This window comes from Epinephelus lanceolatus, chromosome 15 (assembly GCF_041903045.1).
Source record: "Epinephelus lanceolatus isolate andai-2023 chromosome 15, ASM4190304v1, whole genome shotgun sequence".
NCBI lineage: Eukaryota > Metazoa > Chordata > Actinopteri > Perciformes > Serranidae > Epinephelus > Epinephelus lanceolatus.
This window is the reverse complement of record NC_135748.1, coordinates 28,367,799-28,392,853: the sequence shown is the minus strand read 5'-3', so window position 1 is coordinate 28,392,853 and position 25,055 is coordinate 28,367,799. Positions and strand designations below refer to the sequence as shown.

The window sequence follows — 25,055 nt, the reverse complement described above, 5'->3', positions numbered from 1 at the left end:
GATTATAATATATGCGTTTCCAGAGTGTTCTTCCACAGGACACAGGGAGATGAGGAAGACCAGGGAGAGGAAGGGGGCGAGGGGGTAACGTTAGAGGCGGTGCAGGAACGGCCAGGCAAAGAGGTGTGTCTCGGCTACCCAGAGGGAAGAGGAGGAGAGAGGGTGGCAGCCTTCGCAGCAGCGCGAGAGAAATCAACAGATTAGGCTGTAGGCTAGGCTAACCATTTAGCTGTAGCTCTGGGATAACGTTAGCCAAGGCTAGGATAACGTTAGCATGTAAACGTAGCCGTCACTCGAACTTAGACGAGAGGGAAAAGTAGTTGCAAACATGAAGCCAAAATGATTTTAAAATATCAAATTGAATTACCTTACCAAATTGAAATCCTTCTCCTTCAGGAGTTCTTTCCACCTGGAATAAGCAGCGCCGATATTCACTCGCGTTTTGTCCCGTCCTCGCTTATCTGATCTTTTTCTTTTATTTGGTGGCGTGGTTTCCCTCTTACGGGGCAAAACATATATGTGGTCCTCCAAGTTCTAGGTAAACGCGAAAGGCGAAGCACGTATATCCCATTTGGCCACTGTATTCAAACATGGCGATGCAAGAGGGCAGCCTCCAGCAGACTGCGCCCTGCCTGTGTATATATAGAGAAATCATTCTAAGCCTATGAGAAAGCTTCCATTTTTATGTGAATTGCATTACACTTTAGTAAATATATATTTATGAAAGCAATAGTTGATATTTGCTAATAAACAACCACGTAAATTACACATTGTAACTTTAAGGAAAGCTAAAAATTACAATTCTTATCTGATCACCCCTCCTCCTGAATAATTTTCATACAGTCCCTAAGCACTTTGCCCTTATTTGTAATGACATAATATACCTCTTTGGGGAACTAATTACGACTCTAAATTGCCCCAGGTGTGAATGTGAGCGTGAATGGCTGTCTGTCTGTGTGTGTCGGCCCTGTGATAGTCTGATGGCCTGTCCAGGGTGTAACCGCCTCTGCCTAATGTCAGCTGGGATAGGCTCCAGCACCCCCTGTGACCCTGAAGCGGTTACAAATAATGGATGCATGGAAGCTAATTCTCTTGACATGATATTTTCGCAGTGAGGGTAATCTTTCTGAAAGTGGCAGTTATGTATAAAATTACAATATGTCATAACTTCCTTAAAATATCCAGTCAAGGAAACAGTCTGACCACTAAAAGAAGCAAATAGTGAACAATATTAATGCTGTAGACATTGTGACATGACTGTCTATACTGTACAGTATGATGTATATAACCCGTGCAGCAGGGCTGGGTGGGTGTCTGTGGTCACCGACTCTGCCCTCTGTGTCTCCAGTGGGCCACCCTACACATTTCTCCCAGTGGCACCCTGCCAAACCCCAAGGTAGTAAGCCATGAAAATGAGAGCGTTGCCTTAGGAGTTAAAAAAAGATGTGTTTTGATCATCCTCTTCAGCTATTTATTCTCATACTTTTTACTGCTATATCTATAGAATTAGTTTTGCGGGGGAAAGTGGAAATTAAAGTTCAATCGTTTAGGTTTTCTGCTACCTTACCATTATTGCTACCAGAAGGGTTGCAAATTAAGATTCTCTCTTGTCTCTTGTGACCACTGAAAAGACTGAAAAATGCGTCAGAAGGGACATGATACAGTAATTTGTGGTTTGACTATGAATATGATGCATGATACACACAGAAGCATTGTGTATTCAATTTTTCCCATAGGCTTTATTTAGTGAGGTACCTGATGAAATTTTCATGATCCTGAGGTTGTCTTTTTTTAGACGTGGTGCCAAAGTGTGGAATATATATCTTCATGTGTTACACAAGTAATTGTCTTATTAAAGGTAGGTAGGTATTAAATATTAAAACGGTACATTAACCATTTGCATTTTGTTGAAATTGGCTTTATTAGTTCTTACAGAACCCACTACCATATGACTAAATCAACAATGTTTTTCTTTCATAATCTTTTTCTTAAAACCCAGTGTGTAGGGTATTTAAAGGGGGACTACACCCATTTTCAAAATTTAAATATGTTATTCCTATGGTCGGAGACAGTCCAAAAATATTAATAAACATGAAGAACTCCAAATCCAAAAACTAGAGTGCTAAAACTCAAATTTGTGATATCATATGGTTTAAAGTCTGCAGCTGCTACATAAACAAAGAATTGAGAAAGATGTTAGATGACACTGAGAGCACACAGGGAAACGTTCTGGGTACACTGGTACATTTTCTGTTTCAGCGCTGAGAACACTACAGTTGAGAGGGAGAAGCTCACGTTCACAAATATTGACTGGACTTATAGGCCTTGGATAAAACATATTGGAATTATTAATTTGGGTGGTGTTCCCCTTTAAATAAAGCACTTTCCCTTTTGCCACATACCATTGTGTAGTATAGTGAGAACTGGACCCAAAAGTGTGACTCAGACAGCTGTTCAGTTTTGTGGATTTATTTCCAATAAGGCAAGAAGGGGTGTCTTGGGTTGAACCAGGGCACTTGGGAGAAACAGGGTAGGCAGGCTGAGCAGGGCTGGAAACAGACTGGCAGGCTGGAGTGGCAGGCGAACGGGTGACCGGTGAGTGTGGATCTGAGGCACAGAGAAACAAGCAGGCCGTAGCTAGTACCGCAAGGTAGACTGAACGATCTGGTGGACACTGGACTGCAGGGGTTGATTGGTGGATGGCTCTCAGGTGAGCAGGTAAATTGGTAGCAGGACCGATGAGAGACACACTCAGACACAGACACAAGAGAGAGACAGAAATGGAACCACAAGAAACAAAGGGGAAGGGTGTAAACAGCTGAAGGGAAGGCACAGACGAAGACACAAACTGAGCTTGCATATTTGATTAAAGTGACAAAATATGGAAATTAAGTATTTCAGATTTCATATAAGATACTGATCAAGCAGTAGTTCCTCTTGAGGTTGTCTCAGAGAGAGTCAATCCCCTTAGACTGCCATGATAAAATGCCCAACTTTACAGTGGAAATAAACATGTTTACAGCCTGGTCTCTGTCGCTAATTTTCCTGCTCATGACATGTCGCTACCACAACGTCAACATTGGTTAGGTAACATAGTGTAATGATCACCTCTTGGGAGCCAACATGGTGACATCATGCTCCCGCTTCTGGGAGTTGGAGCTTTACTTTCATTTAGGGGAGATGACTGTCTGAGCTGTTGTCACGAGTTTTGTGTTAAACCTCTTTTTGGATGCTGACCTGTGCTACAACAACGTCAGCCCACAATAAAACTACAGCTGAGGTATTATTATTATTATTATTAGATTTTATTTGGTATGGACATCACAATTACATTGGACAAACCAGATGCACTGCTTTAGTGTAGGAGGTTTGTCTGGTGTTCATCCATTCTACTTTAACGACTCCCTGGAGATCAACCACATCTCTGCAGTAGCCACAGTGTAACCCCAGATTCACAGGGATAGGCGTAAATGTGTAGGCGCTCTTTTGATGTGTTTTTAGATGTAGCATTTTGGCCACCTAAAAAAAAGACTTTTTCAGCATTTGGTTGCACTAACACCCTCTAAAGAATCAGATATGTATGTATGGTACCCAAATCTACAACCCAGCTCCGGTCACTGCCCTCAACCCGACTGCTGACAGCAATTCATCAGATTTCTGGGCCCTGGAGGTAGGCAAAGCCATTGGGTTGGAGCATCCCACCATCCCAGTGCATCTCCAATATGAAGGGACAGCAACGGTACCACAGGTGAAGGCTCTGAAGAAGGAGCTGGCTGTTATCACGGACCTTGAGGGCTCTTGCTATGTGCGTCAGGGGAGATACGGCTTGCTTTTTGGCCCATATGAAAAGATGGAGACGTTTTTCACTAGTGGAAATTAGCATTAGCATTAGCATAGTCAACCACAGCTGTAAATACACCATGCTAACCAAGCTAGCAGCTAGCGTTAAGGTTATCTCCACCCTCTTGTCCAACTATAGTGACTTCTGGCTCCAAAAATTCAAGATGGTGACAGTCAAAATGCCTAACTTGACGCTTCAAAACTTGAGTCGACAAACCAATAGGTGATGTCACAATGGTTACGTCAATTTTTTAAACAGTCTATGATACTGATGTACAAATATATAAGTAATTTACTGACAAAAATGTACAGGATGTCAACTTTATTCACTTTTAGATCTCTTATAAACAAACCTTTATAAAACTTTTATAACATAAATCCAAATAGATTTATTTGGGATTTGATCAGACTATTAGCACCAGTCACATATAAAGTATTGAGCATATGAAAAATACAGTGTTTTTGATAATATTTAACAGCAGGAGCCCAAACAGAGGTATGCATTGTTTTCTGAAACAGGTCATCAGTTCAAAATCACATTCATAAGTAGTTTTAGCAAAATTAGTAAAAGTAATAAACTACTAAGATGATTGTGGTTTCCGGGGTTTATTATTCATAACTTATGGGCAAAAAAAGTCATCTGCATCTCACAGTTGTTTCCCTCCTCCTCCGTGTAAAAACAAAACTATGCTAACATGTAAACAATTACGTCCTACAGTCCAGACAGATGACATTTTGTCTTAAATTTAGACAAGCACAAGAAGAAAATGTTCTTGTTTTCCCTCTGTGGCAGCATGGATATTTATAATAGGAGACCAGAGTCTGAATACCCCACCATACTTTCCTCCATAACTGTTCCTTTTTGCATCCAATCCATTCCCCCTCATGTGTAAAATGTCCATCTGGCCGGCACCCCAGAGCACCCTGCAGCACCCCAGAGTACCCTGCAGTGACCCCGCCCACCCATGCACTCAGCTCCAGATTGCAAGAGCGTTGCAGTCTCATCAACAGGAGCTATTGGCTTCGTACAATAAGAGGAGGAGGTGAGAAAAGATTAAAGAGTCATTAAAATGCATCTAATAGGTTTCTCTGGAGTCTTAGTTTAGGTGAAAGAAGGTGCACTTGTACTTGTGTCTGTATATTTTTACCTTTTGGTTGCCTAAGGCTGTTGGTCAACATCAAAGATGAGAAAAAGGTTTTTGAGGCAAAGCATGACCGCAAGTGTTCAAAACAACATTAATGCTCCCTGAGGATGTCCGTGAGAGGGAAGGAGAGGAAATAATCCCGGCCCTCGGGTCCACCCAGTGGTCACTGGTCATCAGGCACGGCCCAAAGCTCAGCCAGTCACAGAGTGGCAGCCCCCTTAGTCAGTCCATAAAAACTGTCAGAGGCTCTTTCACGTTCCAAACAAGTCAGAAAGAAGTTTTGCTTTGTGTTTTTCTCCGCACTGATACCTCTCAGCTGTTTATCCAGGAGTGCTCACAATGACTAAACAGTAGATTGAAATTAAAGATTATCAAAATTACAAGGAGGCGATATGGAGGAGTGGATGTGGTGTCTTTTCCTGACGCCACATGAAACAGAAAAGCCAGGAATGTGGTTTTCTTTGATATGAGTCACGTTGGAGGTTAAATTTATACACTGTAAGTGAGAAATTTCAGGTCAAATCTTAAATCACATGTATGCTTGTGAGGCTTAATCTTAGTTACCCACACTATGAAACATTAAATGAACCCAGCTCTCAGTAAGAACAATGAAAAAGCTCCACAAAAACCTCATTAGTGGAGGAAAACTGAAGAAATCTTGGCAGTGGCATCACAAAGAGATAATCCCTTCCAACATGCTCATAATTCACTATTTATCCATACTGCAATTAGTCACTCACCCCAGGCCAAAAACTTACACCAAAAAACTTGCAAGCAGTGCAGCCAAGTGTTACTGTTCCAGCTCCTTTAGGCGTCTCCTTAACTCCTGTCCCAAAAATGCATCAGGATAAAGAAATACTCAGTTATGGTTAGCCCTAATGACTAAATCACGACAGGAATAGACAAGTACATTTTGACTGTCGTCTGACTTAATGATATGTGTTGAAGTTTATACAAGATTTCCATACTGTACATGGGGTCACTCTGGAGTTGTGTGTGTCTTTATTTGGAGTACACGTCTGTCATGTTCCCTAATCATATAGGGCTGATGGCGGTCAAAACTGATTCTGATTTCATGTTCCATATACAGCACAGACATGTCATTTGGTCAGTTATAAAAATTAGAGGTCCAGTGTGTAGGATTTAGGATAGACTGGCAGAAATGGAAAATTATATAATAGGTATGTTTCCTTTAGTGTGTAATCACCTGAAAAAAGGAACATTGTGTTTGTGTTAAATTTAATTGAGTCATTTATATCTACAAAGGGCAGGGGTGGCCCTAGGACATTTGGAGCTACAAGACTACATTGAACACATCATGAGAACGTTATAATTTACCTTCACCTTGGTAATTTTTACTGAATAGAGCTTGAATGCTTCACAATGTAAAACAATGCAACCTCTGTGAGCCATTCGAGGTAACGAAAACAAGCTCTGCGGAATTTAAGTTCTTTCTCTCCACACACACTCCTCTTAGTAGTATAGTGGTTGTTGAGTGGGCATTAGAGAGCTTTTGCCATTTTGACATAACAATACAGTGTGTTTCAGGGTTCATGTGATCTCAGCTAACTCGCCCAGCTCCCTCAGAGAGCAGGTAAAGTGTAATGTGCTCGGGAGGGGGGGTGGGGGGCGGCAGGAACCCAGAAAATAAAGGCCTCTCTATTGTTTAGTAGGCTTTGCTATGTACTTATATTGTTGTGGCCTTATGTCATATTTCAAAATAATAGTAGTATTAATGAAAAATAGTAAAAGATAAACTTTTCTTTTCTTCCCCCATTTACAAATGACGCTGCCCTTAGCATTCACCTATACTGCCTATGCCACGGGCAGCATTGACAATGGGAGCTAATCCTCATCTACAGAGATCACCATGTTGCACTGCCATGTTTCTACAGTAGCCCAGAACGGACAAACCAAGCACTGGCTCTAGATAGGGCCATTTGTGGCCTTGCGTCTGCCACTGTAGTTAACAGCCTCTCTACAATGCACAGTGTGAGAAAAACACTGATATTTTAATGTGAAACTGTTTTGATCAGTGTTTTCACTGGTTTAAATCACCACCTCCATTTGTTTTGGAGAGGAAAAGACCTCTGCGGATAATTTAACTTCCGCTAAAAACCTCCTGAACATCTGGATCTTAAGCTATCAGAGAAAAAAGGTGACCACAGATAGGCGGGTGCTAGGTAAGCGGCGCATGTCTGAGATGCCAAACAGCATTAGAAACGCACTAATTTGTAACATGAAACTGTTTTATTCACTGTTTTAACTGTTTTAAATCAACAGGTGCGTTTGTTTTGGAGAGGAAGAGATCTCTGTGGATAATTCAGCATCTGCTAAAAACATCCCAAATGTCTAGATCTTAAGTTAGCAGAGAAAAAAAGTGAGAACAGATTAGTGGGTGCTAGGTTAGTAGCACATGTCTGACATGCCAAACAGCGTTGGCGAAGCACTGATTTGTAACTTTAAACCACCTTCTTCTGTGGTGTTTTCCACTGGTTTAAATCACTGGGTCAGTTTGTTTTGGAGGGTGAGAGACCTCTGCGGACAATTTGGCTCATGGTAAAAACCTCCTGAATGTCTGGATCTGAAATAAGGTGAGCACACATTAAGCTATCATCAGGTGCTGGGCAAACTGGCTTTCTACGATGTGCCGAACAGCGTAGGAGAAATACTGATTTGTAATGTGAAAGTGCTTTATTCTGTGTTTAAATCACTGTGTCTGTTTGTTTTGGAGAGGAAGAGACCTCTGCAGATGATTCGGCTCTCTGTAAAAACCTGGTTGCATGCTACAGTCCTCACAGCTAGACGCCACTAAATCCCCCTAAATCTTACACACTGGACCTACAACAGAAATGACCCAAAACTGTGCACTTCCTTGATGTGTTTGTTTTTCATTTCTAAAACCTGTAATTGTGTGTTTTTTTTAAAAATGTATATTAATGCACGAGCGGAATAAAAAAAGTCTCTCACGTGCAGCCTCTCTCAGTCGTTGACTTTCTATTTCCAGCTCTATGCAGACAAATATACACAGTCAGTGGAAACCAGGATGGCGGGGATGCATATATACAGCCATGGAAGATGGTCAGATTCCCTCTGGTCATCAGGTTGACCACACATGGTTTCCATGTTAAACACTACTGTCTGATCAGTGAATATATGTCCCTGAGTGTCCTCCACTTTATAGCTATTACTGTCTACAATGTCTGTAGGAAATGGCTCAGACGTGCCGCCCAGAAAAAGTGCACTGCTTGCTCTTTTGCATTTTGAAACCAGTTATTTACACAATGTATTTTTCTTTTTTATAATTAGGCAAAGTATCTGGTCTAAGTTGCATGAATTGAATCCTTGTACAGAGTTTGTCTAGATGACACAGTGTAATCTGGAAAAATGATTGGGTAGGACGCAGACACTTATCCGGCTAGAGATGAGTGTGATCTTAAGAGTGCAGAGATGCACATATTTGCATAAGCAAACAATAGATTGCTACATCGGCGTCTTCATGATGATGAAAAGCCAGTGCAGCTGGTGTGCGCCGGCTCGCCGTGGAGGTTACAGGCAAACTGTGGCTCTGTGAGGTCTCCCTGACAAACCTTACACTTCTGTCCCTTGTCCAGTCTGAACATTGTTTTTGAGGCCTGCATCTGCAGAGGACAGAGGGAAAGGGCAACAGAGTTCAGAAAACAGAAAACAAGAATACACGCAATGTTCATGGAGCGGAAAAAATGTGAAATATGCCTTTGACCTCACCCACATGACCTTGTGCCGCATGAGCTCCACCTGGCCCAAAGCCTTTTGCAGCCTCACCATCCGCCTCTGGTGGAAGGTCTCTCTGAGGGATCCAATTAAGAACTGAGAGACCAGTTGAATAGACCACGATTCGGGCAGCAGCTGGATGATCCTCTCTGCTGCAAAAACTCCAGGGTTGTTGTTGAGCAGATCCACAGCAGCGCTGGTGAGATCCTCCGAGCTCAGGTAGATCTGAAGCAGGGTGAACAGCAGGGTCTGCCTGAACTGGGAGTCCCGGCCCTGGGCAGCCCTGCAGCAGTAGGCCTCTGCAGCCTGGAGGTCTCCCTTCTCGTGAACAAGCACCTGCAGTGCCTGAGAGTGCTGACCGCTCCTCCCCAGGAGAATCGCTTTCTCTGCATGCAGGGTTGCTGACTTGACACTCTCTGTGGTGAGAAACATAATTTAGTAACCACTCAGTAATGGTTTATGCTCTCATAAGGCATCCACACACCATACACAGCGGAGATGTCGTAGAACTTGGATTCCCATAGCAGCTGCTGCAACTTCCCTCTGGTCTCCCTCAAATCTGCTTCCTCTTCCTCTTGCAGCATCTGAGTAACATATGCCAGGGCCAGACGGTTGTGATGTCTCTCCTCCTGGGGGCAGATTACACCAATCATGTCTTGGTGCATTTAATAAAGGAGCCAGGGATATTAGATTAGGTCGCTGCTGCTGCTGCTGCTGTACCCACCTCACTCTTCAAATCATGGATTAAGAACTCAAGATACAAAAGCAGCGCCAGTGGGTACTTCTCCAGGAGAGCGAGGACGTCTTGTGTCTCAAATTGATCATGTGGGTGACGCTTGTTGAAAATCTGCACCCCTATCTGTTTCAAATAAAGGACAACTGTTATTGGACATTTCATTAGCGGTAATTGTTTTCTAAGCACGGCAGTTTAGTTAATGGGTGGCATTTTGCCGTGTCTCTATATCTGTAACACACTGTTGTATTGTGCAACTCTGCCCTCTGCAGTTCAGAGCATGAAAAAGGGAAAATGCACCTCTTGATTGCTTTGAAGAGTCCAATCTGCAAATTTCCACACAGCATCTCTGTCTTGCAGCTGACTGAGAGTCCGCACTATGTGTCCATATACATCTGAGCAAGAGGGGTCTTTGTGGAGGCCATCTGCGATTTTCACCCAAGTCTGGAAGAACATAAAAGGCTAAAACACACTACTTTTATGTATTAAGTTTATATAAAATGTGTTCTTTGGGGAAGGTTGTACCTTAATGGCATCAATTTGACTTCCATGGCTTTGATAGAGGGAACCTAATGCAAAAAATCTGTGATGAAACAGCAAGTGATCTGTCAGAAATTGAGCAAATTAGACAAAATGTATTTTCTTTCAAGAATATTTTAACATATCTATGATTAGAAATCACCTGTCCAACAGATGATAGTTTCATTTTCACCTGTTGTGTTGCTCCAAAACAGGAACACAGTGCTTCAGCCTGCACTCATTGGGGAATGCTACAAGCTGCTGCAGATTTTCAGCATCTCCCAGTTCTACGTACAGCCTCAGGAGGGCGCAGTCCACCTCCTGAACACACTTCAGGCCTTGCTCCGTCCCTCTGACTGCTCTGAGAAAATCTCCCAGAAAGACCAGGTAATGATGAAATGTGTTCCTGTCCTCGTGGCGGAGCACCCGGAGATCCCTGCCCTTGTTCACTTGATCAAGCTGGGATTGAAAGTCCTCGCTGAGACACCACTGCATGTCTGGGTAGAGGCGGATGATTTCTCTGGGGTCCAGCTCACCTGTGCTGTTTAGGTGGGTAATGAGTATTGATTTGTGTTAGACTCCAGCAGAGGACACTCTGTTCGCAAGGTTCACATATTACTGCACAGTTTGCTGTGATTTACTTTGCGTGCTTTGAATTTGGAGTGTCGTGAAAGGGGTTTTACTCTCACATGAAGAGATCTCTGGCCACGGAAAAACCCTCCTGGTAAAAATGAACAAATCCAGCCAGGCAAGTGATGGCCTTCTGCAGCTCCTGCCAGTAGAAAAAAAAACTCTCTCTTAAAACCAGGCACACATTGCACGATCATATTCATATCACCGACATATGAGCTGAAATCATTAAAGCAAAAAACTGTGCAACTTCTCCTTCACTTTAAGACGCTTTAAAAACACAACAGCACAGAACCAGACAAATTATAACTGACTCATCAGTGTGTTAGCTGCGACATCCTCACCTCTAACCTGTAACCTGAGATATGGCACAGATTACACTAAATCTCAGTCACCATCTGTTGTCCTCAGTTGCATTCATCCAACTGGAATACAACTACAATAGCAGCACACAACAGTGTAGTCAGCCTACGCCTCGGCATCCTGGTTCAATCTGTTCTACACTGATGAAATATTAAAGTCAGACACTATGATGCAACGCCAGCTGGGGTTGTAATGCATGCATATTATGTATGCATCAGTGGTGTGTATGAATCTATGTAATAGTGATATTATAGCAGCACTGACTGCCGGCAGGGCAAGACAGGAAAAAGTAAAGGTGAGTAAAAAGGGTTTGACATGCTAGAAATGTTTGTCGGTTGGTCAATCCACCACTTTTGACCAGACTGATCTCAACAACCAGTGGATAGACTGCCCAAGCGACAACCTCCTGGGCTGAAAAATAAACGTGTCAGTGCCAGAAACTGCAGTTCCTCCAGCGGCCACTTGAGGCTGGCTCCAAAAACAAGTCAATCCCCACAGACCCCCATGTTAAAACGCCCAATTTCACAGCAGAAATAAACATGTTTGCAGCCGGTTTTGGTCTCCTAAGCTAATTTCCCGCTTCATGACAACGGTACTAAGGTGAATTTTTATATAACTCACCCGTTTGAGTTTTATTAAGGCTTAAAGTTATGCCTAATTAAGGATGGGGCTGCCTTGAGTGACAAGCTGTCTGTGGATAGTGTCCTTGGGCTCATAGTTATGTATCGCTTCTACCCAGCTTCATCATCTCATAAAAATACCTACAGTAAGTGACTTTGGTCACATCTGGGACCAAAAACCAAGATGGTGACAACCAAAATGTCAGACTAGAGGCTTCAGAATGGGAGTTCACAAACCACTGGGTGACATCCTTGTGGCTACATCCATTATTTTTGCACTCTATGGGACTGCCATGAAATTTTGGACGTTCATGTTTTCCCAACCACTGCAAGTGACTTTGGTGATCCTGGGACCTTTTTTACTTTAGCCCCAAAACGAAGTCAACATTTGTGGGTTTTGAGTTTCGATATTTCAACAACTATTGGATGGATCACCATGACTTTTGAACCAGACACTCATATCCCTTTGGATTAATTTTTATCACTTTGTTGAGCCCAGAGTTTTCATCCAACAGCATTTCCATCAGCCTCAGCAATACGTTGTGTTTAGTGGTAATTGCTTGCTAATATTTGCTACATTACGCTATATCAAGATGGTGAACATGGTAAACATTCTAAAAATTTTAGGCATGTTAGAATTGTCATTGTGCGCATGTTAGCATGCTGACATTAGCAATTACTGCAAAGTACGCTAAGCAAATAATGACACATATGGTAAAAAAAAACCCAACTAAATCTGATCCAGGTCTCTCTTGTCAAAAAAACGGTCATATGTTGACTTTGCAAGCAGCTTATTACAACCCATGCCTAAGTTTATTGTAGCGCGACGCCCTCTAGTGCTCATAGTAATTACTACAGGAGCAGAGGAGGAATAGAGGCAAGGTAGTAGTGATGGGATTTCTCATTCACTTGTGAGAGCCAGTTCTTTGGCTCTCGTTCACTTCAAAGAGCCGGTTCAAAGATGTGGTTCATTCAATCGTTGGGTTCAACGACGAATCGCATTGCTGATTTATCGCATCATGTGATCACGCTGCACTAGTGATGTGACATTCATGAATGAGCCGAGTCTTTGAACCGGCTCTTTGAAGTGAACGAGTGAGCGGCTGCACTGTCTTTCTCCCTCACAAACTAGTCTCTCTCAACTTGTTCCGGATCAAATAATCTGAAATGAATGGATAGAGAGAAAATTAAAGCAAAAAACAAAGAAATTAGGAACCGGCTCATTCACTCTAAAGAGCCGGTTCACTTGTTCACTTCAAAGAGCCGGTTCAAAGACTCGGCTCGTTCGTGAACGTCACATCACTACAAGGTAGTATAAAAAAAGAATAGAGAAAATGGAGAGTGGATGGTTCAAACAAGCATGGGACTTTCAGCCACGAGACCAGTGTTTGTGGCCAGTTGACTTCTTTTAATAACAGCATAGCACAATATGCTAGTTTGTGATGCACACTACCATAGTGACGTATGCGATGTGACATATGGAACGTTTTGTTAGCATCAAAAGTACTTACTAACAGCATGATGTTTTTTCTAAATCTAATCACCAAGGTTTTTTTTTTGCCTTAACCTAAGCACAAAGTTTTACAGTGTAACAATGACTGTTTCATAACATTACGGACGTGTTTAAAACTGCGACCGTGAGGAGGAGAATATGTAGTTCTGGGGACAATCATTTATGTTGTTTTGAAAGTCAGTGGAAACCGACTTATTTTGTTCCTTAGCTATGAGAGAGCATTGTCTGGTTGTAGCTAAATTTGTAGTTACTGCCTTTGTAGGGGAGAATTGTTGGGTGATTGTTTTACAGGAAAGAAGAAGGGAGAAATACTTAAAATTTGTCTGTGTCACTTAATTATTTTATGACCCTTGAGAAGAAGAACGTATTTGTTAGAAATCTAGATTTCGAAGCAGGTACATGTTGTGCTTATGTGTGTATAAATCAAATTTCACCTTGAATGAGTCAAGTGGACGATGGCTTTGAACTCCATCCAGCAGTGACAATGCCTCCTCAACCCTCTCATCCTGTACAAGTGCCTGGATCTGGTCTTCGACTGGCACCAGACGCAGGCTGAAAATGTCTCTCTCTGTGAACGCTAACACACCATCTGAGGGGAGATTTGTTTTTGGTTTTTCAGAAACACACAGTGAGGAGGAACAGTAGCTGCAAGGATGATTGACTGAATCAGTGCAAACTGAGACAGACACGGCGACGTCTTTAAAAGACAAAACCGCAGTGTGACAGCCTTTTTCGGTCTGCAATCTGCCAAGATTAGGTGATGAATTGATGTTGCCTGGTTTACCTGATGTGGAGAGGAGACCCTTCGCTCCGCTGAGACTCACAGTCTGTTTGCGCTGCTGATCTACCATGCTGTAGACAGACAGCACTTGGGGCTGCAGGGTTAGGATGTAAGGGAAACATACTCCGACTGCAAGCACCTCTTGAGGCCACTGCAGGGGAGGGCGCTGGCATATCCCTGTCTTCATCACAAACATGCCTGAGGGATGAGGATGGAGTAATGATATCTTGGCAAAATAAATACCCTCTGGCTACAAAGATATATGGGGGAGTGATATGAGATGATTAACTGTATAGCTTCTTAGGAAAGGAAGCACATGAGGAGGTCTGTGCTCGACAGCATGACAAACAACATCTACCATAAACATTTTGGTAGCTCTTACCCAGAGATCCAGGCCCGTTCAGGAGGAATTCTCCCTGTCCCACTGAGGTAACAATGACGCGCTGCCTGCTGTGATCGTGAGGAAAGAGCTCCTCGCTGCTCCCAGTCTCAGTATCACAGAGCAGATACCTGTCGCTGGTTGCCACACACACGCTGGCACCATCTACCGCCAAGGCCACAGGGTCTTGGAGCAGGGGGACTTCTTTTACAACCTCCCACCTGTCCACTCCCACCACGTGGATCCGGATCACCTTCCTGCGGCTGGACGAAGTCATCATCTCCACACATGCTGCCTGGGCTGAGAGCGATGAGTTGCACACCTCCAATAAAGACACGTGCTGGATCTTTTTCAGAGCGTGAACGGGCTCTAAGGAGAACATGTTGAGGGCAGTAACGCTCCGGTCCCACAGGACCAGCAGATGGTTGAAAAGTGGGACTACTCTCAGTTGGGTTACTTGGTTGCTTGAGCCTAGTTTTCTCGCCTTGCCCTCTCTTATTTTGCTCTGGCCTGGACTCAGGTCTGCATTTGTGCTACTAGGAAGAATTAGATGCTGGACTGTTGCATCTTTGGTCCCTATATACACATTTCGGTCATAGCACTCAAGGCACTGGATGCTAGATTTGTCCTTTTCTTTAGGGGCTGATTGCTTTTCATAGATATGTGTTTGTGTAAAAGCTCTAAAAGCCATTGCAGAAATTTAAGAAAGTTTGATTTTTGCAAAGTAAAATACAGGTAGGTACAGATCTGCTATGAAATATGCCAAATAAGACGTCCCTACCTCTCTGCTGCTCTCCCTTCCACTCTCATTCCTCTAGAAGTTTATGAAGTGTAAAGTAGCTTCACCTCCCCATGTGACTGTGTCCTGACAGGAAGTCTGTGTCAGCAGTTTTGCCCCGCTCATCCTGCCATGTGAGGACACTTGCACAACTCATCCAACGGCCTCACCAAGAAAACCAACTTTTACCAGTGTCAAAACAATAGGTATGGTGAAGAGGACAGATATTTTGGGGTGCCCACAGTTACAGTGCCTTGTATTCTTGGCTTTTGCGTGGACCAAAGTGGAGCTTTGGTGAGTGGATAATGGACAAGTAGAGGAGCAAGTGATCTGCTGATCAAACCATATATAGTCGCTCTTGGTTTGTTTACAATGTGAATGAACCGGGTGCAATGAGGTCAAGAGGCGCACAAGAGGTTTGTTTTATAGCAATGATTGTCTAAATAGTGACTGAGACGGGAAAAAATGGTCATAAAAAAGATGTGGATTTCAAACCTACTATCACGGCTAAATTTGTCAAGGCTGAACTTTGTGTCTGTCGTAAACGGACGTGTGCAGACTCCTCCTCAGGATGGCATTGTTGGAGCAGAATAAGACATTAAGATGAGCAACAGCAGGCCTCTTCTTTACTGGAACAGCCTTTGGTGTGTGAAGTATTTCACATGAGAGAAGCATAAATCATGCATCATTAATTGTTCCCGCAGTGTGAATACATTTATATAGGCAATTATAATAATGTATACTAAGCATACAACAGAAATACAGTATGTGTAATGAAAGTCAGGCCAGTGGTAGAGGGAAATATGTTTGGAGGCTGCAACTATGGATTGTTTTCTTCAAAAAATAAAATAATTTTCTTGATTAATCAATTAATATTTTTGTCCATAGTGTCAGAAAATAGGAAAAAAGACCCCAAAGTCCAAAGTGACATTTTCAACATACATTTTTTTATCTGATAAACAGTCCAAAATCCAAACAAATTCAGTTTACTGTCATTTAAGACAAAAAAAGGATTAAATCCTAACTCACAAGAAGCTGAAACAAACAAATGTTTGACATTTTTGCTTGAAAAAAGATTAAAACAGTGAAAGGCCTGTGTCCACATTGCATTTTTTTCTGAGTGCCACTTTCCACAGCACTCTCTCAGTATTTTAATTTAATTTAATTTAATTACTAAAATTTATTTTATTTTATTTATTTAACAGGGACAGCTGTGCACAGCTAGCTGCACCAGAGTTAGCTATAAGCTAATTGTGATCTGTAGTCCCTGGGCAGGAAACAGAGAATAAATTCTCTGCTAAAGCTCTTTTTCGGAGTGCTACAGCTTTTTTGTACGGCCACTCCAAGTGCTTCTAGTTGAAAATCTCTGAAGGCCCGAGCCACATGCTATATCTTTTACTGCCTGGTAAATGCAAGGTCGGGTGCTGGAGGGTATACTCTTGTGTCTTCTCTGTGCCAACTTTTAAGGGCATGGCAGGAAGTTGCGCCTGACCTTGATAAGTAGCCATAACTAGCACCTTATCATAGCCTATTTATTAGAAATCCACAGAGCGCAGCTGATCTTCTTCCAGGTGTTGTTTTTTCAGTGTTTATCAGGCCTAAAATATTGTCAGTGGGAAAGATGTAAAGCTCTGGGTAGCCCTGCATTAAAATGATCATCTTCTCCTGTATATTCATAATTAACAGAAGAAAGGAGAGATATGTGTCAGCTGTAATTGGCTGTTCCTTGTCACATGACATGCAGTGCATGTTGCTGTGTTCCAAAAGTTGAACTTTGTTTATGCCTTATATGCCTTGAAAAATAGGTGCACAAGAACGCTTGCATGCAGTGACAGCATTGCTCTCGCTTTGGAATGCACCTTCTGCGCATCACAAATGCTCCGATATCGTCACTGCTGCTCCTTTAGCTACTGTCAATCCCAAGCTGTATGATCTACCCCATCTCACTCTGAAGTTGTCAAAGTCCGATGCTTGGTCAGTGACTTGCAGCGTCAGACACTGATGAAAAAGCCATCCTTTAACGTCAGCATGATACGTGGCCGGTCAATGTTAGTTTAACAGCGCTCAGTGGCTTCAGGGGGAAACGCAGTGGGGCAAGAACAAAAGCTAAGGCGGCAAAAGTCCGAGTAGGGTAGGCTGGAGGGGTGGCCGATAGGTCCACCAAACACCAACCTTCACCCGTGAGAGCGGTGCCAAACCCTGTTCTTTTTTCCTAAACCTAACCACGTGCATTAGTTGTAGGAGGAAAAAAAAGAGTAAATTTGTGTTGTTGTACTGATGTAGTGCGTTTATTTTGAAAGAGACTGTATGTAAACAGTAAATTTCCTGTGAAATCGGAAGTGTATTTTGAAAGAACACAATGCATGTAACAGGCTGAAGTTGACACAGTGTCCCAGAACATTAACATCCAACACACCCAGGGTACCTTTCACATCATATCTGGACATGGAAAGTCCATGACCAAACGTCAATACGTAACGAGGTCGGAGTGAGAATGTGTTGATGTGATGTGAGTGTTGCTGGTGAGTATTATGCTTTAATCACTGTGAGTGTTGTAAGCTTGTAGTTGACTGTGTTGTCAGCCCTCTGTTAATGCAGCGTTATGTTTGCTACCTAGCTATAATTAAGGGTAAGATATTGTTGTCATAGAAACAAAACTGATACGCAGTGCTGGGATCAAGTGCTCCCTAACACCCTAACACCCTGCCACAGCTTTTCTGCCAAAGAAAAACACTATGTGGACACAGGCCCTAATCACTTTTCTAAAACATAATACATTTTCTGTCACTCGATTAATCCAGAATGACCAGTCGCAGTCAGCTCTAGTAAAAGCATGTGGGAAAAAAACATGCATTTTTCATTTCAATAAAGAATATGTTCATCAACAGTGCATCAATGGCGCCCTGATTATAAAGATACATGTTTATCTTTATGGAAACATCACAGTTTTTGTGTGTGTGGGCAGCGTGAGAGAACTGATAGTCATATGTAACACCAAAATAAGCATCTGACATTCAGAGTTTGTTTATGTACCAGGCATGCGAAGAAGAAATATTCATAGAGATATCTGTATCAGGACAGGAGCTCTGATTGTTATTGGGATAATGGAAAGGTCACTTTTCCCTGCCGCAGTCGGTGCACAAGATGTTGTCGCGCTGGGTGAGGAAGCCGCGTCCCACCAGTGACACAGAGCACTGCATGCAGGTGAAACACTCGCTGTGCCACTGACGCTCCTCAAAAGAGATGTACTTGGCCCCTGCCAGACCTGCACACATCAAAAGAGCCATGTATTTATATAATGTACTTTACATAGGTTAATGCAACATCTTCACCTCGACAGTCTGACAGGTCCTACACATATGCAAATGATGGCCTTAAATATGAACCACATGTCAGAGTGAATGAAAACATGAGTAACTCACTGGTGATGGCTTTGGTGCAGCCCACACACTTCTTTGCATACAGGTTGCTGAAGCATTCGAGGCAGTAGGGGTAGTTTTCCCTGGAGGTGAAGCGCTGACCCGACAGCTGCTTCCTGCAGCTGATGCATAGGAAACACTCACGGTGCCAGGGCTTGTCTTGGTAGGTCACTCCACCTGTTGTGATGGCCTGGAGGTAACACAAATCCACAGCGAAGGAAAGAGACACACACAGACACTCCTCTTACTATGCATCCTTTTATTATGCAGTCACTGTGTGAGTAATATTAAAACCCCAGCGTCAGGGGGATTTAATGCAGCAGTCAATACATATAAAACACTCAGCTGTAACTCTACCTTCTTACAAGCGCAGCACTGGTAGGCAAACTGCTTCTCGAAGCAGGGCACACAGAAGTAGCCGCTGTCTTTTGGGATGAAGGACTTAGTTCCTATTGGCTGCTGGCAGCGGTGGCACAGGAAGCAGGTCTCATGCCAGCTGTTCCCCTTGTATTCCATTTTGCGGGATCCTGGCACAGGGGACAAGAGCAGCTTAGTCAGCATATGGTACCTCTGTGACGGAAACACACTGAGGCCCAAAATAGGCCTGCTTCATCTGCGGGGAGAGGAGCGTGCAATCTTAATTATCTTGGAAATAATTTGGGGAGAGGAAGACACTGCATCGCTGTCTAAATTTAAATGTTTATATTTTAATATGAATTCATTTTATGTGAGTTTTCTGCACATATGCATGTCACATTTTTCTGTAGTGAGATTGCTTTGTCAGCTACTGTTCTCAAGGTCAAGAATAAAAGTACAATCTCAACTTTAAGCATGGTTTTCTTTGCTGTAAAACTCATTACTGTTATCATCGTCCATCATTATCACCATCATCACCTTTAGGACTGGATAATAAAGCCAATCTACTGCATTACTGATACAGATCTCTTATCCATTTTCACTTGTAGTGCATCTCTTTTAAATAAATTGTCCAAATTAAGAGTAGCAACAATAAACAATAGGCCAGGAGCCAGGTCCAGCCCTCATGATGTCTCACGGGACTTAAAACCCCTTTTTTGGGACATGTTTCTGGTGAAATGATGTAAATGCAAATATTAGGGCACTACGATGGAATGAATTAGCGATACAAAACCATTTAACCAGAGGTTTAACCAACCAATCAGCTCACAGTCCAAAAGTCCTCAATCATTAACTGGTCACACTGTAATTAAAGGAATAGTCTGACATTTTGGGAAATATACCTATTTGCATTCTTGTCCCATAAAACCACAACGTGTTGCCTTTACACTTTGGTTTCTGTACGATTAAAAAATCAAGAAAATACGCTTAACAAATATTTAATCGCAACACTTTCGTTTTTGGTCCCATCTTTCACATGTTTAGGTTAGAGATCCAAGACTGTATGTACACAAAAAACTAATTTCTCTCACTTTTTGGTTGCAAATTTATTAAAACTTTGTTAGTGAGCACCTCTCCTTTTCCAAGATAATCCCTCCAATTGACAGGTGTGGCACATCAAGATGCTGATTAAACACTGTGTAGGTTTCCAATCAGTGAAGCCATAGCTTGACACTTTAATCATCCCCTTCATCTTAATTCACATGCAAAAAAATTCACCAGACCACTTGATGAAGTTTAACAGTTTGCTTCAAAACTCAAAGATGGTACAAAGACAATCATCCATTTTCAAATTCAAAATTATCCAGAAAAAAATAGGTAAATAAAAAGGTAAAAGATATAAGAGAGGCGGTCAAAAACTGTAGGCTATGACTCCTCTCTCCATTGAACTCCACTGATACAATAATCATAGTACCCTTATCTGAAAGGTTACAAATGTGAAGCTTCATTTAGGCTCCTACAGAGCTTAAAGTTTTAAGGGAGTTTTATGGGGTCATGCCAGTGGCATGTTGACTGCAGGCCCGTTGAATGTGCTGCCAATTTTATGGAAATGATATTGAAGAGGGCTTATGGTCGTGAAATGAACATTCAGTTCATGGGCAGCAGCTCTGGTGGATACTCCTGCAGTCATCATGCCAATGGCACGCTCCCTTAAAGCTTGTGACATCTGTGGCATTGTGTTGTGGGATCAAACTGCACATTTTAGAGAGTCCTTTTATAGTGACCATCCCAAGGCACACCTGTGTAGTCATGATGCAGCTTAATCAGCATCTTGATGTGTCAAGGTGTGGTACATCAAGATGCTGGAGGAGAAGCGCTGGAGGAGAAGTGCTTTCTTACACAAATTTTAACAAATTTGCAACCAAAGTTTGGAAAAAATAAGTATTTTCTATGCATAAAAAGCAAATAAGTGTAGGGTTCGATGTTAGCACCAATTTTCAGCAGCTTCACAACAACCACATTTCCTAGTTACACTTCCTTGTTATGGGTCACATGTCTCTTAATTAACCAATGAGAAGCTAGAAGGACTAAGACTGAGGTGGATGTGTGTGAAAGTTACTAAGGCAGGTCCAGCAAATTATATAAAACTGTTTTTGACAATGCTGCTGCGAATATTGTAACATGTAAATATGTAAATAATTGTGAACATAAATATATAAATAATGAACTGTTAAAACACTGCAAATGCATTTTTAGTAAATTATTAAAACACATGACTATTTGTAAACCCTATATAAGTATATTTCCCAAAATGTTTTCTATAACTAGGATGAGCACTAGAAATGAATCAATACATGTAAGATCATGACATTTATGGACTTCTGGTCAACAGGTCTTTCTCACAGCAGACATTCTGACTTGTCATAGCAGGAAAAACACAGGTGTTAGAAAGGACACTAACGATGGCTCGACTCAAATGCTCCAGTAAGAGTGAGAGTGAGCCAGGACCCCAAAATCAGAGTAGCTCAATGGAATTCAGCCATCATTAATTATATTACTTACACCTGTGCTTCTCCTAATGTGACAAGTCAAAATGTCCTCCATGAAAAAAGGCCTATCAAAAGGTCCAGAACAGCCACTTAACGGACCTTTTGAGGGAAAAAAAACACAATCAGTATATCAGGATAAAGATTTAAGATGATGTCGTTTAGCTCAGTGGTTCCCAACTGGTGGGTCGTGGTCCAAAAGTGGGTCGCAGGTCCATTCTGAATGGACCGCAAGTGAGAATATGTCATACATAATTTGTTTCTGGCACAAAACTTTTATTTTGAGGTGCCATTTCCTGCTGTAGAGTAAGTAAGCAATAGACAGCTACTTTACAGAGACGGCAAACTAGCTCAACAACATGGCCAAATGCAAGTATGACGCTAAATTTATTAAACTGTGTGAACCTTGAGGATCTTAATGACTAAGGAGAAATCTGGACCCCATGGCTGGACCAGTTGGGAACCAGTGGTCTAGCCCTTTTCATCACCACCCTCATCCCAACATACGACATACCTGGCATGATGGTTTTCTTGCAGGTGGCGCACTTGGAGGAATAATCGTGGGCGTAGCATTCAGTGCACAGCAACAAATCATCCTTTGCAGCAAAGGCCTTTTCCACCAGAGAGCGGCTGCATTTTGCACAGTTGAAACACTGATCGTGCCAGTGACGATCTTTGTAGGACAAGTCCTGTGCATGTTTGACACATAATTAATGCACTTGTGGATATTCTGTAAGGCGTGATATTTATTAGGAGTGTGCATGAGCGGGTGTTTTTTAACGTCAAAATGTGATGAAAATACATCAAAATGTTTCTCACCTTTAAGTTATAATACAAATAAACATAACATTTATTCTTATTTTTAGACATTACTGACGTCAAAGCCAATACGCTGAGGGTGAGACTGGTGCCTCCTTACCTTGCTGTTACAGCCAATTGCTAAAGAGCAGCCCTCACAGCAGTTAGCAAACAGGTTCTCATAGCACTTAGTGCAGTACTGCGTGTCCTCTTTCATTATGTACTTCTTCCCCAGCAGGGATTCTTTGCAGTAATGGCAGTCGAAACGCTCGCTGGTGGACATTGTTGTTCAGTTTTCTTAGCTGCAGGTCAAAGAGAGCAGGAGGAGGAAAAATTGGACAATAGAGAAGAATAGGAAAGATGGAAAATGGCCTGTAATAGTCCGTGCAATCTCTTCCCCTCTCATCAAGCAAAGAGGCCAAGCAATGTTTTCGCCCTGCTTTGAAAAGAATATGAAAAAAGCAGTGTTGTATTAAAGAAGTCTACCTCGGTGGATATGGGGCGAGGGTGAGGCTGCAGAGTGTGCGGTTCAGGCACAGGGATGGGGCAGGGATGAAAAGGGGTGAGGCAGGATTAGGGGGATCCACTGGGGGGGATCTTCTATAAATACTGGGCCTCTTATTAGCGATAATCTCCTGGGGCAATGCTCTCCTGCATCATTCTGCACCTTTTAAGGGAGCTGATGGTGCACAGATCGCACAGCCTTTGAACTGATTTAATCATTGTTGCTTTGTTGCAGGGATGCGTAAAAGCAAAGAAAAAAGCAGTTTTCAGATTGTCAAACAGATTATTGTTGCAAAGCACGACAGCCTACAATGGAGCTAATGTCAGGGCCCAAATGTTTGATCAGTTTCACATAAATACACATCAGTAAAAGATGAGATTTGAGCCTAAAGATGCAAAATATTTTTCTTTTCAGCATGGATATTTGTGCCACAGCAGAGATACTTGGCCATTTGGATGCTGTGACGTGTCTGGGCACGCTTGTGGCCTTCATCAGTGCCTGCTACACACACAAGCAGTTGCAGATGGCTTATGAGAGGTGGGCGCCAGCAGCTTTGTGGTTGCCAGGTACTGAACTATATTTTGCCAGGACCTCTCAGTAGCTATTGAGAGAGCCTTGGCAGCACTTCAGAAGGGGGAAGCTGCGGGCCTATGGATGTCCAATCCATCCACGGCAAAATGGAGGAGGTGGAGCAGAAATGACAGTTTGATGGTGACCATTTGCTGATAACGATACTCTTGTCACATCATTAACAACACATAGTTAGTATGGTTGCACAGGAACAAAATATAACAGGCGATACACTGTAAAAATCATTGCATTAACAACGGACACAGTCAATACAGCACTGATGGAAAACTGGGTCAACTTTCAATAGTACAAATCGATTGTTTTAACCCAGCGCTGCTCTCTATACTACTGCTTGGTTATATTCCAACACTGAAATATGGTTTGAAAAAGAAATATCAAAGAAAGTTTTACCTTAAAAAACCCTCACAAACATATTGTTAGTGGTACAAAACAATTTACATTTAGCATCCCAAACTGCAGATAGATATACTGGACATAGTATGAACACCGTAAACACTATGAATACCATATTTGATCTGGGTAAATAATGATGTGAAAGATAACACAAGGTCAAAACCATGGACTGTTTAAACCTAATGGACATAGCCACCATCATGTTGCCCGATTTAAAGCCATTGTTTTGGCATTTTGGACGTCGCCATCTTGGATTTTTAGAGCCGGAAGCGACCGGCGGTGACAATATTTGAATATGTTAGCTCTAGAGACCAAAAGTGTTTTTTGTACCAGGCTGAAACATGTTTATTTCTGCTGTAAAGTTGGGCATTTTAACATGGGAGTCTATAGGGATTGCCTTGCTTTTGGAGCCAGCCTCAAGTGGCCATTCAAGGAACTGCAGTTTCTGCACTCACTTCATTTTTCAGCCCTGGAGGTTCCTGCTTGGTATAAGCACAACGCAGTTGCCAGAAGAAAATGTTTGCATAAGTAATAAGTATGTTACATTTGCATGTTTCGTATGTATCACATCAGCACCTCTTAATCACTTAATGTAGCTGACTTTTGTCATCCGCGGACATTTGTACATGGGGCCCATGTGGGTAGTAAATGACCTGAAAAATGAGCCCTGTATGGGATTGTCCAAGGGTTCCATAATGGCCCCATGCCAGTTGCCCACATGGGTGGTTTTACCCAAGTGGGCCTAAGATAAGATGCCCATCTTGGGCCCATGCCCACTTGGTACCCTGGTAGCCGTAGCATAGCCCACGTGGGTAAACCACCCATGTGGGCAATTGGCATGGGGCCATTGTGGAACCCATGGACAATCCCATATAGGGCCCATTTTTCAGCTCATCTACCAACCACATGGGGCCCACATACAAATGTTGATTGGAGTGGATAGCGGATCACCTAAGCAAGATGCCTATCAAGCTGCAGACCTCTGTTCGAATCCAACAGCACCGGTTGTTTCTTTGGTGACCCTTTGCAGCATTTTCACCAATGTTTGTAGCATCAAACTTGGGTGTGTATAGCGACACATCACTGCATTTTCCAGCGGTGTTTGAACCACTGAACCTGGTTGTTTTTCTCAAACTGATCCCAGCATTTCCTAGTGCCGTTTGAGCCATGCAACCATGTTTTTTACCAACCGGTCCCTGATTCTCCTGCAGCTTTTGCGCCACCAAACATGGGTGTTTTTTAGCAAAATCCTGATCTTCACATATACATAACTAAGAAATGTTTGTGCCTAAACCTAAACACCCCTTCACCACAGAGTGGCTGAGAAAGGTAAGGTTTCAATGTATCCGTTTCAAAATGATGAACAAATGTAACATATTTGTGGTTTGCAAA

At 42.5% G+C, this 25,055-nt stretch overlaps 2 protein-coding genes across 2 annotated transcripts; both read right to left on the bottom strand.

The window, feature by feature from the left end:
* Window positions 1-4,430: 4,430 nt before the first annotated feature.
* LOC117267481 (transforming growth factor-beta receptor-associated protein 1) lies at window positions 4,431-15,115 on the bottom strand. The gene is made up of 11 exons (XM_033643420.2): window positions 14,280-15,115; window positions 13,901-14,095; window positions 13,551-13,705; window positions 10,680-10,762; window positions 10,184-10,531; window positions 9,997-10,054; window positions 9,772-9,915; window positions 9,463-9,597; window positions 9,223-9,367; window positions 8,733-9,154; window positions 4,431-8,626 (listed from the first exon to the last, which is right to left on the bottom strand). The coding sequence occupies exons 1-11, from the start codon at window positions 14,965-14,967 to the stop codon at window positions 8,483-8,485; spliced, it is 2,517 nt and encodes an 838-aa protein (XP_033499311.2). The 5' UTR covers window positions 14,968-15,115; the 3' UTR covers window positions 4,431-8,482.
* Window positions 15,116-15,979: 864 nt separating this feature from the next.
* On the bottom strand, window positions 15,980-22,760 carry fhl5 (four and a half LIM domains 5). Its single transcript, XM_033642143.2, has 6 exons — window positions 22,661-22,760; window positions 22,296-22,476; window positions 21,891-22,065; window positions 18,831-19,000; window positions 18,477-18,663; window positions 15,980-18,319 (listed from the first exon to the last, which is right to left on the bottom strand). Exons 2-6 carry the CDS (start codon window positions 22,455-22,457, stop codon window positions 18,168-18,170), a joined length of 846 nt encoding a protein of 281 aa, XP_033498034.1. The 5' UTR covers window positions 22,458-22,476; window positions 22,661-22,760; the 3' UTR covers window positions 15,980-18,167.
* Between the last annotated feature and the right edge of the window lie 2,295 nt (window positions 22,761-25,055).

What these genes read in the sequence shown, in the direction of transcription:
- LOC117267481 (XM_033643420.2), bottom strand. Translation starts at nt 14,967, where the DNA reads ATGGCTTTTAGAGCTTTTACACAAACACATATCTATGAAAAGCAATCA. An exon ending in GAACGGGCCTGGATCTCTGG is followed by an intron (nt 14,096 to 14,279) that starts GTAAGAGCTACC and finishes CTCATCCCTCAG; the next exon opens with GCATGTTTGTGATGAAGACA. An exon ending in GTCCACTTGACTCATTCAAG is followed by an intron (nt 10,763 to 13,550) that starts GTGAAATTTGAT and finishes TTCTACTGGCAG; the next exon opens with GAGCTGCAGAAGGCCATCAC.
- fhl5 (XM_033642143.2), bottom strand. Translation starts at nt 22,457, where the DNA reads ATGTCCACCAGCGAGCGTTTCGACTGCCATTACTGCAAAGAATCCCTG. An exon ending in CAATTGGCTGTAACAGCAAG is followed by an intron (nt 22,066 to 22,295) that starts GTAAGGAGGCAC and finishes AAACATGCACAG; the next exon opens with GACTTGTCCTACAAAGATCG. An exon ending in CAAGAAAACCATCATGCCAG is followed by an intron (nt 19,001 to 21,890) that starts GTATGTCGTATG and finishes CCCCTGTGCCAG; the next exon opens with GATCCCGCAAAATGGAATAC.